Here is a 15,365-nt window from a genome sequence, read left to right as displayed (position 1 = left end):
GCCACATGTCCACAAGGGGGCCATGGAGGCCTTGATTTGCAGACGCAGCTCCACACCCCAGGTTCTAGCACAGGGAAACCGGCTTCCTTTTTGGAATGGGTGTGAATTGTACCATCCACTGCCAGCTTGTCTACAGCACAAGCATTGCTGGTGTAGCTGAACCATCAACACTTTTTTAATGGACGTGAGGTGTTCAGATATGAATGATTTGTACAAGGCTCTTCTCCTTATGGCCAGTATGCCAGTGGCACTCAAACTCTGGCCTGTAGAGCTCCTTCCAGAACCACAGGACCAAATTTCCAGAACGGTGGGGAACCCCACAGTCTGGATGATGTGGCCCCTTGTGCTGGACTGCATCTCCGCATAGCTGTACTGTGGCTGGATCCAGCATGCAGGGTTGTGTTGGCACACCAGATCACACCCACGGACCAGCACTACGAACCATCCCCACGCTGGACCCTGCCGATGAACCAGCCCCACATGTAGGATCTAGCCCATGGACCAGCCATGCAACACTTGTCCAGCCTACAGCGCTAGGTAGGTTGAATGCCAACACCAATAAAGCCTTATCACCACAGGAACGTAGCAGTCTGGGGAAACAGAGTAGCATTCTGCATCTTGTTTTACAGATGGAGAACTGAGAAGTCAGGAGACTGATTTCAAAAGCACCAAGCACCAGCAAGTGCTGTTAACTTCATCTAGAGAAAGGCGTGCTCAGTAGCTCCGAAAAATTAGGTCCTGGGTGGGACCTTTTTCTGGGGCTATGTGAGCTGCTCAAAATTATCCAAGGAGGCCATGGCAGAGCTAAAAATTAAATCCAGCTGTTGTGAGTCTTACTTCTATGCCCTAAACATAGGATCATCTTTTGTCTGAAGATAATCAAAAGAAAGAAAAAGGGGGAATTATTTTTGCTCAGCTAAATTATTTTTCCTTCCAGCTTGTAACAACCGCAGGCTGGCAGGGTCTTTCCTTGCTTATTATTACTGATAAATGTTGGTACAAGCTTGCATTCATAGTAAATCACACTAGTTGCAGGAAACCTTAAAGGAAAATGTGGTGCTACATACTGCAATGTTAGCAACTAAAGATTTTAGCTTTGTTTTAGCACTGAGTCACAGCCAGCTACAATGTAAAGACACAATTTATGCTGAAGACAGTACTAATGCTGGAGAGAAGCTGGTCTGAAGCTGATTCCCACCTTACTAAAAGTTCTGGGGTACTTTTTTTGGTAAGAAAAAGCATATGGAACTTTTTTGGTATGAATAAGATGTTGGCTGTGATTTTCTATTCCAACACAGGAAATTCTGTTAATTCTGCCTACATTTTCTCTGAAAAAACTGGATGTACTATTCTTCAGTTTCTTTCCCTAGGTATTGAATATTATGGTCAGGAAGGCCACAGCTCCTCATCTTTACCACACTGAGGACAAATTTTTGTCCATATAAATGCAAGCTGTACCCTTTCCATGTTACAGGAAGCAAATTACTGAATGCAGCAGACTGAACAAGTAGGGAGTTCCAAGGAGAAGCTTTACAGTCACAGGATATCCAGGGTCTCTTCCTTAGGATATCAATGAATCCTTGAGGACATGGGAAATTCTTTCAGGTACACGACAATGTTTAACCTCTTTGCACATCCTGGGGTACTCTGGAAGCCATGCAACATATACAAGATGTGCAGTCACACCTAAGTCATACATGTAGATAGAACAGAGTTTACCCAGATGTATATTTTTATAAGTTACTTGACCTCCATTGATCCCCAGCAGACAACCACTTTGTCAGTTTGTAGTCATGGCAATCTGTGTTCAAGAGACTCCTGTAGCAGTGCTTTCATCATTTTTCTAGGCATTTTTAGGGGTTGTGCTAGACAGGAAGATTCTTTAAAAAAACCCAGAAAAACCCAGAAATCCTGGTGCATGAGTACTACCAGCTTGGATCTGGCATCTGAGCTCCAGGACCAGATACACTGGGGATGAAATTTCACCCATCCTCCTGGCTTGGTTCCAGAATGAACTACTGATGGGGATGCCCATAGGAAGATCTCTCTATTATGAGTGGTCCACATAATCCCCAGGAGTCCAGACCTTTCCCCCACAGCATGTAGCATACAATGGCTCAGCTGAACTTCAATCCTGGCAGCTAAGGGAGCACAAAGATTGCTCCTTAATTAGTCTCCCAGCACAAGTGGGGAGAGAGCAGGCAGAGCTATGGCTCTGGGGGAGCAGCCCTTGGGCAGATGCAGCAGTTTGTGTTCTGCCCCTGCTTCAGGAAACTCTGCAGAAGCAGTGCAATAAGCCATCCCCAGTACAGGGCAGCAATGGCCCAATCCTGCCCTAAGTGTTTTGCTGGGATTTTCATCAGAAACTGCTAACAAAACAGTTATGAGTTACGCCCAATTAATTTAATAACTGACCAGACTATACTGACTGGCAACTACAAAATACAAAGTGAACAGGAAAAGTGATGGCATAAAAGTGGGAGGAACAGTGTTTGTTATACAAAAGCAAAACACACTGAACAGCAGTCAAGGGTTCAAATATGACACACATGGGCACATACAACGCTGCATAAGTGACAGCACACACAGATATTTGTTATGCAGGAACTCTGCACGATGCCTGCCTCTTGATTCTCCACTGCATCCATGGGGCGAGGAAGCTGAAGTTCTTTATTCTCTTACATAAATTCTCGTGCACACAACATCATCAGCACCAAAAGTCTGGAAAAGAAACAACAACTGGTCTGCAGAGATGTAATGGGCAGAAATTAAATGCAGTTTGCTTATTATTATATTCCTTTTACTGTACTAGCTAATACAGAGCAGAAATTCAATCTCCTGTGTTCTGTACTAAAATATGGAAAAACATTGCACTTTTGTCTAATTCCAAGAGTAGGTTTTGGAAGGGGGTGTGCTGTAGGTTACTTTCCTTCCCAGACACATGAATTTGGTCAGAATGATAAATGGCCCAGAACCCCAAGTCTTCTACAGCTTCCTAGCCTGCATTTGCAAAAGAACACAAGAGTGGGGAGAGGAGTTGGAATAAGCTACAGCTACAAAATACAAAGTGAAAGCAGTCTCTGAATCAGAGTAGCTGCAGTAGAATGGAGCTCTGCTGATTTGTACCAGCTATCAACCTATGACTGTAAAGATCATGTATGAAGTGGCCTTGCCACACTTGCCAATTGCAATCCTTGCTGTCTGGAGACTGCATAGGCTGTGTGCAATGTCCCTGTCACTGTTCCTGTTCCATTGCTCTTTATCCTACCCTTGAAGGGAGAGATACCTTCATGCAATACCCAACCAGTCCATGGCGCCCTATGGATTCAAGTACTAAATATGCTAGTTCTTATGATGGATTGTGATGTGGACCTACACTCAAGAGGTATCTGGCTGAGACTAAATTAATTTCCCATTATATGACTTTTGGTCATCTGAGAGTTACTGACTCAGTGATTAGGAACTCTCTATGTCACATTAACAGTCCCTTGAGCCACCGTGCTCTCCACCCATCCTCAGTAACTGACCCGTTCATGGAGGTCCTACGTGCTGTGTTCTTGGTGTTATACCACTGACTTAACAGAGTTAGCAATATGTCCCCTAGTGTCTGTCACTCAGTATCATGGAACAGTACTTAACTGGTAATTCCACTGGAGCAGTATCACAATAATGATTATTCAGGACATCAGAGGGAGAACAGTAATTATACTTAATAGAAGGTGAGGGCATTGGCACAAGTGGGTTTGTGCATGCCTGCAGTTCAGACACTATCTAGGCTGACTCTGTAACTGATGATTATAGAGTTAAAGATAGTTAACCATAGAAGGTGAAGCAACCATGGAAAAGTGAGGAAATACTGAAAATGAAAGTTTTCCTTCACTCAAAACAGGTTGGTTTTCAAGGTCCCTTTTAACAAGGGATTGGGCGGGATCCTTTGCTAGCATACACTGATACAGCTCCATTTAATCAAGTGAATCTGGGTCAGCCTCAGGGTGCTGTGAAAACTCAGGTGCACTTTACTTATAAAAAAAAATGATGCCACTGTTTTGTTTGGGCTGTCACCTTTTCAAAATGACTTGGCCAAAAAAGTGTAGCTTAATATTATTGTATTGACCTCACTGACCTTAAGTATTCTCAGGAAGGGAGAAATGGCAGAGGAGTACTGAGGAGTGACAAAGATATCAGCACCATTTTTTTATATAGAGCTGATACTATGCTTAAAAAAAAAAACTTGCACTTCAAAATGTCTGGAAATTAACAGTAAAGGATCTAAGCAACTCCCAAATAATGTATAATCATCATCATTCCCAGTCCCTACCCAGGAGAGACAGCACCTCCCCAGCTGAACCTGGCTCCCTATTAACAATTGCAAGAGCTGTGGCAGAGAAAGGGCATGAGGGACAAACTGGACCCCCACAGGACTCTCATGGTTGTTGTGCTGGTCTACAGTAACTTTATTTAGATTGGAAGGTCTTTGGGACAAAGACTGTATGTTTATTATAAGTCTGTACAGTGCTGAGCACAAAGGTGCCATGGCCCTGGGTGCTGCCTACAGACAGTAAATAACAATAGTCATAAAATTTAAACAAAAAACTGATTTGTAAGGAACAAACTCCTCCCCTCAGGCCTGTGCAATCTGCATTGTCCATGTATTCACAGACAGAAAGGGAATGCTGTAGCAAAAAGATAGACTAGTACAGACACAACTTAGAAGCCTCAGGATGCAACCACTGAGTTGCTAGTGGATCCTGTGAGAAGACTGTGAGCATATTTTACAGAAGAACACGACCTCACATAATCTGGGGGAGGGGGTATGGTGCAATGAAGCAATCAGAAGGATGATTTCTTGGTAATGCTTGTTACAGAACCATGGCAGAGAGTGAGAAAATGAGGTTAGAAACTAAAGAAAAGCAGAATGAATAAATAGTAGTCATGAATAGTGTCAGGTATAAGAAGTGATTTAGAGACAGCTTTTTTCATTATCAGCTTGGACCTACTCACCACCTCCACCAAGAGTAAACCCTGAGTAACAGAACTCTAGTCTTTCTTTACATGTACATTTCTTCCCTAATGATTTCTTCTACCCCATGCAAAGAGGTCAAACCCATGCTAGGTCAAACACACTGCATAGAGTTAGAAGACTCATTTCTGAGTGTTACACACTGACACAACATTTTTCAAACACAGCAACACATTCCTTTGCTGAAGAACCAAACTAGACCACGTGGCTTCTGATATATTATAGAAATATGCTTCGTTTTTTACCTTTTATATGTTATATCATGTAGGTAAGAAGTTATAAAAGGAAGCAGCACACACTGCCTCCAGTATGTTCTCTGAACTAATACTAAACAATGAATTCAGAGACTGACTCAGAGTAAACCTCAGCATGCACACAACCATGAGGGCACGTTCTATAAAAGGATTACACAGCAGTATTTCCCTTGTCCATTAGTAGCATCCCTGGAGCATAGCCTCATTGCTACACACCCACATGCTCAAGTGCTAATAATTAGTTCTTGGAAACTGTGGCCAATCTGTTCAGTGATGGAAAATCTTTGTAATTTCTGTAGGCTTTCAAACACTTTGTGCCTCAGAGCTACAGCTACCAGCCCTAAAATCACAGGGATATTGCTCTTTAATTCAGAACATGTTTAAAAGTCTGCTTTAAAGGAATATATCCTAAAAATATCAAAACAACAGATAAAATATTATTTCTCAAATGCACCTCTGTCATGAGAAATTAATAAAAGGCAACATAAGCCCTTCCCAACCACTTTAAACTGCAACAGCAAGTGCAGCAATAGGCCCAAACCAAGGGGCAGATTCAGATGGAAGGATTTTACCTAGCTCCCCCTCCCCTAAGAAATTCATACAGATTTGGACTAAGAGATTAGGGATTGATTTGGTGAGAATCCCTCTATTTAAATCTGTCCTTAAGGTTTTAGTTCTGGACTGGCAGCAGCAGGGAAGGAATCTCATCAGAACAAATCTTGAGTGAATCCTATAATCCAAGGGGACAGGAAGCTCAAGCTCTGGAGCTGACATCTCCCAAGAGCATTTTATAGGAGTCCAGCACTGTCAAATCTGAACCCTATGTTAATGAGAAAGGGTGGGATTTTCAAAGGTGCCTTTTAAATTTGTTTAATGATGACTGTACTCACTTTGTGGGGTGCTTTGAAGCTTTAGGTCTATAAAGTACTTTATCTAAATCTACAGAACTGCTGTGTCTTAAAGGTACTATTTGCACAATGACATACAGTGTCCTGCACCTGGCTTGTCACAAACCACATCTAAAAGTGACTAGTAACTCACTGCAAACAAAATCCTGCACAATGGGATAATTCAACAAGTTGCCTTCTGCCAGTTCATTGGGGACCTGATGAAAAGCCCCACAAAAAATAATCAAGGGAAAGGCTTCCATTAATACCAATAAACATTACATCAGGACTTTATCAGAGACAGTCCTACAGGTAAACCAGCTTTTCAAAAGGATCTTACTTAAACATGCTGTCTATCTGGCCATTAGCAGAGTGAAATACATGATATATTCAGGAAGGACTCTTGCACAGAAGCAATTGTTGGGTCAGCATCATTTATATATATTTTACTTTGCTATATTTATGCTACATGCTATATAGTCACAAATTACTTTGTGACTCATGCTTTGACCTGCAGTACCAACTTACAAGAGGGAGAGAATGTGCATCCCCAAATAACTACAGCACAGAGGACTCTTTTTATGTGCATAGCACATGCCATGCCCCAAAACCTTCTAAGGATCCACACAGAAAGATAGAAATTCCCTCCCTACTGTACATCCACAGCAAGACATGTCTAAACAGTCAAAAACAACCTGCCCTTCAGAAAATGAAAGGGAATTACTTTTTGGTCTTTAGTGCTTCAGTGGGAGCAGACCCTCCTCTGGATCACTATTTTATTTAAAATGAGGTTTTTGGTTTGTGTTTTAAAAAGGAAGATTTAATTCTTTTCAGAACAAGATCCAAGCCCAAGACACCTGCCTGCACACTTTGGCACTTGGCTGTGCAGTATTGTCCCAGATCAGTCCTGGACCTTCTTACCTGCTGTGTTTTATTTCAGAATCCAGCAATATCATTTAAAAAATGTTCACTCATTCATCTCTGCTCCACAGTTCAACAGTTTTAATCAAGTACAGCAGGATTTTCCGGGGAGAGGAAGTGGGGTGGAAACCCTGCTTTAGACCCCTTGCAGTTCTGATCTTTGACCCTTGCTATAACTGATTCTGAGAACCCCTGCGTGATATGTGAACTGTGCAAAATTTGGTTTGAGGCTGTTTTTTAAAGCCCTGCTTCACAACTTGCCTACCTGATAGTATTTGTGGTACAGAACACCAAAAGGGGAGAAGTCATTAAAACAGGAACATAGATAAATAGAATAAAAATTATTCTCATTTGAATGAGTTAACCCTTGGAGGCAGCAGATTTTAATTCTGGGGAAGAGCAGACCCTTTGTTCCTCTTAATATGCATGAGTGATTGACAGTTCATTAATATTGCTTAAAGCCGTAAAGACTATAGAATCAAAATTAGAAGTGAAGGGGAAAAGACCTAATTTTAAAGTAATTTGAGCCCTAAATCTTCATTTTAGGTCAGTATATGAAGTGTACGCATTTGTTGGGACAGATTCTGAACTTGGTTACATTGTTATAAATCTGAAGTAACTCCAGTAAGAAGAGTTCTGGTGTGTGTAAAATGATGGTCCTTTACTATGATCCTACATTTTATGCCGTCAAGATAAGCTCATCTGAATTGCAATGTAGCTGCACTCTTACCTGCACCTTGGTTGACAGAGCCTATGTAACTCTTTATAGACATTTTTATTAAAACTTACTTGAAAACACAAATCAATAAATGCTTTAGAAAGACAAAACAAAAATCCCCAAACAGCACCAGAAGTCTATCGCTAATAAGCAGCTCTACACTAACGATTCTGAGGGAGAACAGGAACAGCACAAAGAACTGAGACTGCACCACCGAGCTTCCCACAAGACAGTCAGAAACAGGATTGGAGAAAACAGCTTTACGGTTTTTAAAATAGGCTACCACAACTTTACAAACAAGGAGAGCTGTAAGAGGTGGGTCGCTAAACCCATAGTACCAGTTTTTAGTCTACCAAAAGTATGTTCCCTGGGCTGTCAAAAGAAAAGGAGCAACAGAGTAAACAGAGAGCAAATATCATCTGTGTTAGAAACGGAGTAGGCAAGAAGAAATCTTGGTAGTAGAATGTATCAAGCTTTAATGCAAGTTAACTCAAAGCCGTCTCTTCTCTAAGAGGACTGGAGAGCCAGTTCTACCACAGCAAGGGACAAATCCTGCCAGCTCAGGTCATGGGAGCAGTCTCAGGCACTGGGCTAGTCATTCCCACAATAAAAACCTGTGGCAAGGGGCTAAAGACACCTTTGTGGAGATTTGTCCTAACTCTCTGCTTCCTACCAGCTTGGTTTCAGCTTAACCATATTGCCTCTTGATGCAGCTGGTATTTATAGTCCTTTTTTAAACAACAGTCTTCTCCCCAAAGAGAGCTCTGTGAAAAAGCTACTTCTGCTTCAGATTGCATCTCTTTTCCCAAGCAATGTCTGCAAGGGAGCAAGGAGAAAAACTTGAGAGGAACTTTGAAGCTGGGAATCATTACTGGTTAAGCTGACGCCCCAGGGTAAATTTCAGTCCAGTGTGGAGCTGCCCATTCCCAACCCACACCTATGAAACAGCCTCCTTAGAAGAAAAAGGTAGAAACTAACAGTCAGCAGAATCCCTTCTCTCATCATGTGGGAGAAGGCCAGTCCCCCAGTGGAGGATTTCTTCTCAGGAGTCGAAGCATATAGCTTGACCTATTGAATTCAATCAGTGGGACTACTTGTGTGGATATAGCAAAAAGGTTTGGGCTTCAGACAATGTAGCTGTACCTTTTCAAGGGCAAAGTGGCACACAGGAGGGGGATTTGGGCCCAGAATTCCCTGAAGCTCTGAGCATCCAGCCTGCAATCAAAGGGCAATTTTTGTGAACAATGACAAACCAGAAAGAACCTGACACCCTGGTGACATGATTAGTTCTCTTCCAGCTAAGGGAGGAATAACCTAATGCTGCAAGAGCCTTTTCTTTTTCTACTCATTCAAAAATAAACATTAATAATGTTTGCACTATAAGAATGGAGAGGACAGTAAATTCAGTCGTGTGGAATAATGCAGCTGTCATCAGGAGAAGGGTGGAGACAGGCTAATGGTTATACCTGGAGACAAAGAAATTGTCTTAGCCAGCTGAGTAATGAGTTCATACCTGGTGTCTATGTGACAGAGGCCATCATATGACCCAGGGGTAATGCTCTAAAGATAGCACCTCTGGAGAATATAATGAACTACTTCTCTTGGGATGCAATAAGATAAATAATTTCATTACCTAAAAATATGGTTTCCATTTTAGCTCAACTGTAGTCATGACAATCCTATATTATTTATTTTTAAAATGTGGCAATAATAAATATGTTTTATTTAACATACTGTGTTGGAAAGAAAATCTATTCTTCCACTAGGGAAGTGTCATAATCTAAATAGACCCTTCGTATCCTGCAGCCTATTACATCGAAATTACATGGCAAGGTTCCAAGATTTACGCAGCCAGAACCAGCAGAGCAAAACCCATTCCTTACCCCCTGCCTACTGCCTCAATCCTCTTCCCCATCCAGACCCCAACCTAGCAAAGTTTAGATTCTTCCCTCAGTTTACTTCTATTTTGACCATAAGGCTTCATCTGACTTCAGCAGACACGTAGCAGCAGCTGAAATGAAGTTAGGATTTTCAGAGAGTTGGTCTTGAGTAGAGAAGCAGTGATAAAGAGCATAGGAACTGGAACCAGTGCTGCAGCCCTCTTAAATTCTATCTCAGCACAGGTTTTTGCTCCAGGAAAAGCTATCCCAAGCTGCAGAGACCCAAAATTGCAGGATGGACCCTTAGGATGGAGCTGGAGCAAATTTGTCTGGAGCTGGAGCATAGGGAAGGATGGTGGGAGGAAGAAGAGGAGAGGCTTGACAAATTCTGAATTAATTAAACCAGTGCGTGTGGAGAAGTGCATCAGAGTAGATTTAGCTCCCAGACATTACTGCTAAAGCAAAGCATAAACTGGGAACTGCAGAAACAGGTCACCCTCTCAGTTACACTACTGCTCAGACAAAGGAAGATGATGCTGAATGTTCATGCCTCACATATTAACTTCTGAAGTACTTTGTTTAAACTTTTAAAGCCCTACTAAGCAAGATTTTTGTATGTGCCTCAAACGTTGACCAGCCTAGCTTCTCAGGAGGGTTCAGAAACCCTACTTCCACCCAGCACTACATCTCAGCAATGCAAAAAAACCCTCAGTCACCACGGTGGTAAAAAACTCTGAAAATCTCAGCTTCACTGTTTGGGGATTTGGATGTTCAGCCCCATTAAATGCAACAGGAACTGAGTTTTCAAACCCCCTCCAAGACTTGAAATGTTTTATCCACTGGGAGAGTACACTGTGTCCTGCTAGTGAAACAAAGCAAAGATTACTGTGTTTCAGAGATGGGAAAGAATACTACCTTTTAAATGCTAAATAATGAGGACAGGTCACTGATACAGAGTGATCAGGATCACTTTTGTATGCTGAATAGAAGTAAACGTGCATTTTAATGCAGCCAAGTGTATATCCAGATATCTGAGAACAAAAACCATAGATCATACTTACAGGAAAGGAGATCCTATCCTGGGAAGCAGTGACTCTTACAAGAAGTAGAGTTCGTGGTGAATAATCAGCAGAACATGAGCTTCCAGAGATGCTGTGGCCAAAAGGGCTAATGTGATCTTTGGATGCACAGACAGGGAAATCTCAAATAGGATGAAGGAGGTCATAGCCCTCTATTTTTGGCAACAGCGTGACTGCTAGTGGAATACTGTGTCCAGTTATGGTGACCACAATTCAAGAAGGATGTTTATAAACTGAACATGGTTCAGAGAAGAGCAATGAAAATGGTTAAAGGACAGAAAAACCTGCCTTACAGGGGGAGACACAAGACGCTTTCTCAGTTTAACTTAGAAAAGTGGTCAGAGATTGGAAGGGATAGGTGCCTGTAAGTATCTACATGGGAAACAGAAATTTGATCAGAGGCAGTTCCTTGGCACAGCAGACACAAGATGGAAGAAGATATAATGTCTAGAAGTTGAAGCTAGATACTTTCAGACCAGACATAAGAGGTAAATAATCAACTGTGAAAGTAACTAACTACTGGAACTGAACAAGATTGTGGATAGGTATCTATATCTGAAAAGGCTTAAATTAAGGGGTTGGGGAGGGAGCTCTAGGATATACCCTGATTCAAACAGGAATTAATTCAGAGAAGCCGTACAACCTGTTTTATCCAGAAGCAAGACAAGATCATCACAGGGGGCCCTTCTGACATTACAATTTATGAATCTCTATTGTATTTCCCAACTAAACCTTCCTCTCTTTCCCCAGCCAAGTCAGTTTATGTCAGCAGTGCAGAAGGCAATGGTATTATGATTGGCTCTCCTGCTTGGCTTGCAGAAGTTGGTCTTGGTTCAGCAGCCACCTCATTAGCTTGTTGCTTAAATGACAAACTCCAAAAATGCCTTGTGAGCCAGTCATAAATACGAGGCTGGAGAAGAAATGTTGCTCAGGGCGATTACATGTATATAATGTATAAAATAGTATATTTATCTTTGTGTGTGTGTGTGTGTGTGTGTGTGTGTGTGTGTGTGTGTGTGAGAGAGAGTGTGTGTGTACACATACACACATGCGCAAGGCATGACATGGGTTAAGGTGCCATGCCTCCTAAACTATATGGGTAAAATAAAGATGACTGCAGCTTAGCAGAAAAATTACCAAGAATTTGAGCATTCAGATTTACAGAAGCCAATGTGATTTCATTAATAGCATCAAGTCCATTTCTAGAAAGTAGATGCACTATTCCCTGATGTCTGGAACAACATTACCATTCTAAGTTTTCTGTTTTCACATTGTTCATTTTGGGTCTTTTTTTTTCTCCTCCTAAGTGCTCTGCAGAACGCTGGACAGTGTGTGGGAACATTCAGAAGGGCAAATACACAAGTGTTCTGAATAAAATATCTCCTACCTTGCTCCAGTCCCCACAGCATGTCCTCCCTGCTGAGGCATTATGGGATAGACAGCTAGATTTACCCAGTGTGAACTGACATACCCAAGCAGTTCAGAGGATCTGGCCACAAACTGAATTGTTGTATTTGTAACTAAGTTAAAATGGCAATGCCTCTAACCAGTTACTGATCACAGTTGCAGCTGCATAGATTCATAGAAGGGAACTCAATACTAACGGAGATGAGAGCAGTGTAAATAAATAGTCTGAATGTGACTCAGTGGCTCGGATGCAGAGAACCAGTTCCAGTGCAGCAGAACTGCTGATGTATTCCTGCTCCAGTGTGCAGTGTGTCAGAGGATTGGGCAGAGGGATAGCCAGGATTGAACGTGTAGAAATAAGGAAGACAAGAGTCCAGGGGAGTCCGAAAACAGGGGGCAACTCTGAACTGGATTTAGAGATGAGAAGATACTGAGGGAAGATGGCAGAGGCTCCTGCTTAACTAAATAAGATTAGATCGTGTTAACAGTATGCCATATTCCCAGTTGTCCCACACCATGTGACTGTGTGTAAGAAGTAACACTTTACGCATGTGCTGAAAAAGGAAAAGGAAAAGGGTACTTTTTTGGTAAGTTGAAGTGGGCAATTCTGCAGAAATGACGTCAAACTCTCTGATCTCATTTTGACTCTAGAAAATCTGCAATTACTCAGCTGAACTTATTGGAGTCTCAGATTTACACAATAGGATTTACCCACTTGTGTTAATTTGACAACTACATGTGCAGAGGTAGATACAACAGTACAGTATGAAGGATAAAAATTCACACATATTTGGCAAAGTTCTTTGAGAGCAACAATTTAAAAAACCTTGTGTGCTAACTGTACTTTAGCAGATAGGAGAATTGTGGTTTTTCAATTGCATTTAATATAAACAGGATGTTTCATACTGAAAAAGTAACAGTCGCACAAAATAGCAACAGAAGTCAGTGTAACTTATGCACTAGAAAGGATAAAGGTTCTTACCAAAATCAGCTCATCGTTAGATAATTCCCGAGTCCAGTATGTTTTAGGACCATCTCCCTCAATAAGGGTTTGTTTGCAATAGATCTTGTTTTCATTCTCCCAAGTGGCCAAACTCTGCAGGCAAGAAAACCATTAGTAGTAACATTAATTATATTCCCTGGCAGCATGAGGCAGGGAGACAACAATGAACACTATGGAGAATAATTGCTGCAGTAAAGAAGCAACACATGGAAGATAATAGCAAAGGGAGAAAACACATCAACAGAAAGTGGTCAAACCAAAATTAAGGTTTTGGTGGCTGTTTTGCGGAAAGCTAAATTAATAACATGGAAAACTATTAATGCAGCATTTTAATTTATTTTCTGTCATCCAAACTAAAAGGCCTCCAATTCTCATAAAATGCTTAATGATGAGAATTGTAACTTACTAACATGTTATTTTGTAGTATCTATATTCTCAGGCACCTTTATAAAGGTTTGGGATGATTTGACATGCTATTTATCCATTTGTAACTCCTTTAACGTAAAAGCAGCTAGAATCACACATAATACTTTGTGCTTATAAATAATGCAATATTTACCAGTCATAACTTTTAAATGGCACTGTTCCAAGTTAACTGCACATTAAACATACAAGCCAGAGCACAACACAACTATATTAAAGAAGCTTTACTAGCAATCTGGTGTTATTCTTTTTTTTTCTTAAGATTGTGGGTCTGGAGATGGACATTTTATATTGCCAGGGTGTACTTTTTTCATTTGGAATAATTAATATAAAACCATTTTGAAGTGAGAAATCATAGGATATCAAACTGTTTTTACAAGCAGGCTTTCTACTGCTTTTCATCTGCCTGCTAAATTATTGTTTCACAATGCAGTGGAACAGCTGTGCAGAGGGATGTTGTATAATGAATGTATGAGTAATCACTTCACAACTAGCACATGGGAAACATTCATTAGCCTATGATGATGAAAAATTAAAGCCAATAATTCCTAGAGTATCCAAAAGAAAAACTTTTCTTTGATATAAAAATTAGCCATTCCCTTTATAAGGAAAGTGAATCCTTCAAAAAGATAGCCTTTGAAAACCAATGTGCCATTCCAAAAAGGAAAGTTGCAGATGCCATGTCTTTCATTCCAAATACACTGAACCCCTCTTTGTTTTGTGTGAACAATAGATTAACTGAGACCGTGGAACAAGACCCTCTCCCCCCCATAAGGTATTTCACAATCTATAACCATTCAACTACTTTGCCAGGTACTTCACACTACATTTCGAATTGCTGTTTTACTACCTGTCACTTTCTGCACTATAGCCACATCTCAGTTTTATACATGTAGTTTAGCAGTATAGCTTGCTCATGAGACCCAACTATAAATAATTTCACACCACATAGAAAAAATTTACTGCATCACAAAACACATTTTTTAGATTTTGCCAACTTTTGAAGCATACAGCGATAATTATTGTTTTTCCAGATTTAGTCAGACATTTTCTCCTAAAAATGTGATCAAATACAAATGTTGTGTACATTATGCATGATCAAATCCAAATTTTATTCTTGCAAAGAGAATGATATTAACAAAACCAGGGCTACTTTGTGAATTATTTAATCCTGCTCTTTTTTTTTCATCCTAGAAATTCAATGAGAATTGCAGCTATTCGGTATCCCTGAGGATCGGGCCCCCAGGTATATCAGTTTATATTCAGAGTAACTGTTCTGAAGACCACGGGATGACTGAATTTGCACTGATGTCAGTGATCTCAGACACTGGTCCAGGGATGATCAGAAATGACACTTTTACCAACGCATGGTTCTGACACTGTTTTGTCTTCTTTTAAAACATGACTCTTTATGTGGGGCCGGACTCTGCTTCACCCTTACCCACAGCGGTGCCTTAGGCTGCTGGTATTTCCTCTGGTCAGAGAGATGATCAGAGACTGCAAGAGCTACTCAGCAGGAGTAAAGGGTAGCAAACCTGGGAACCCGCCTTTCACCCACACAACGTGACCGACCGCTACCTCGCCTGGCACCTGGCGTTTTCACATGGCTGCAAAGCGGGTACGACCGGGTCAGTCAGAAGAACTGCCATTGCCTGGGTCAGCCGTAGGTATCCCAGTGTCCCGGCACACGGCTGCGGGGCGGGTGAGCGGACAGGGCATGGCCGGGTTTTCCCCGCCGCCGCCGGCACTCCGGCTCCTCCGCCGCGTAGTGCC

At 41.4% G+C, this 15,365-nt stretch overlaps 1 protein-coding gene across 1 annotated transcript in view; it reads right to left on the bottom strand.

Annotated features, from left to right (window-relative positions):
- Window positions 1-2,381: 2,381 nt before the first annotated feature.
- CRABP1 (cellular retinoic acid binding protein 1) overlaps window positions 2,382-15,365 on the bottom strand; it is a 13,424-nt gene continuing 440 nt past the window's right edge. The window contains exons 2-3 of the mRNA XM_019504403.1: window positions 13,149-13,262; window positions 2,382-2,721 (exon numbers count right to left, since the gene is read on the bottom strand). Of these exons, the coding sequence (XP_019359948.1) occupies window positions 2,671-2,721; window positions 13,149-13,262 (165 nt within the window). The 3' untranslated portion in view covers window positions 2,382-2,670. The remainder of the gene's footprint in view (window positions 2,722-13,148; window positions 13,263-15,365) is intronic.

This window comes from Gavialis gangeticus, unplaced genomic scaffold (assembly GCF_001723915.1).
Source record: "Gavialis gangeticus isolate Ggan-Ray unplaced genomic scaffold, GavGan_comp1, whole genome shotgun sequence".
Classification (NCBI taxonomy): domain Eukaryota; kingdom Metazoa; phylum Chordata; order Crocodylia; family Gavialidae; genus Gavialis; species Gavialis gangeticus.
Note: the sequence above shows the minus strand (reverse complement) of the source record. Positions and strands in the feature narration are given on the sequence as shown.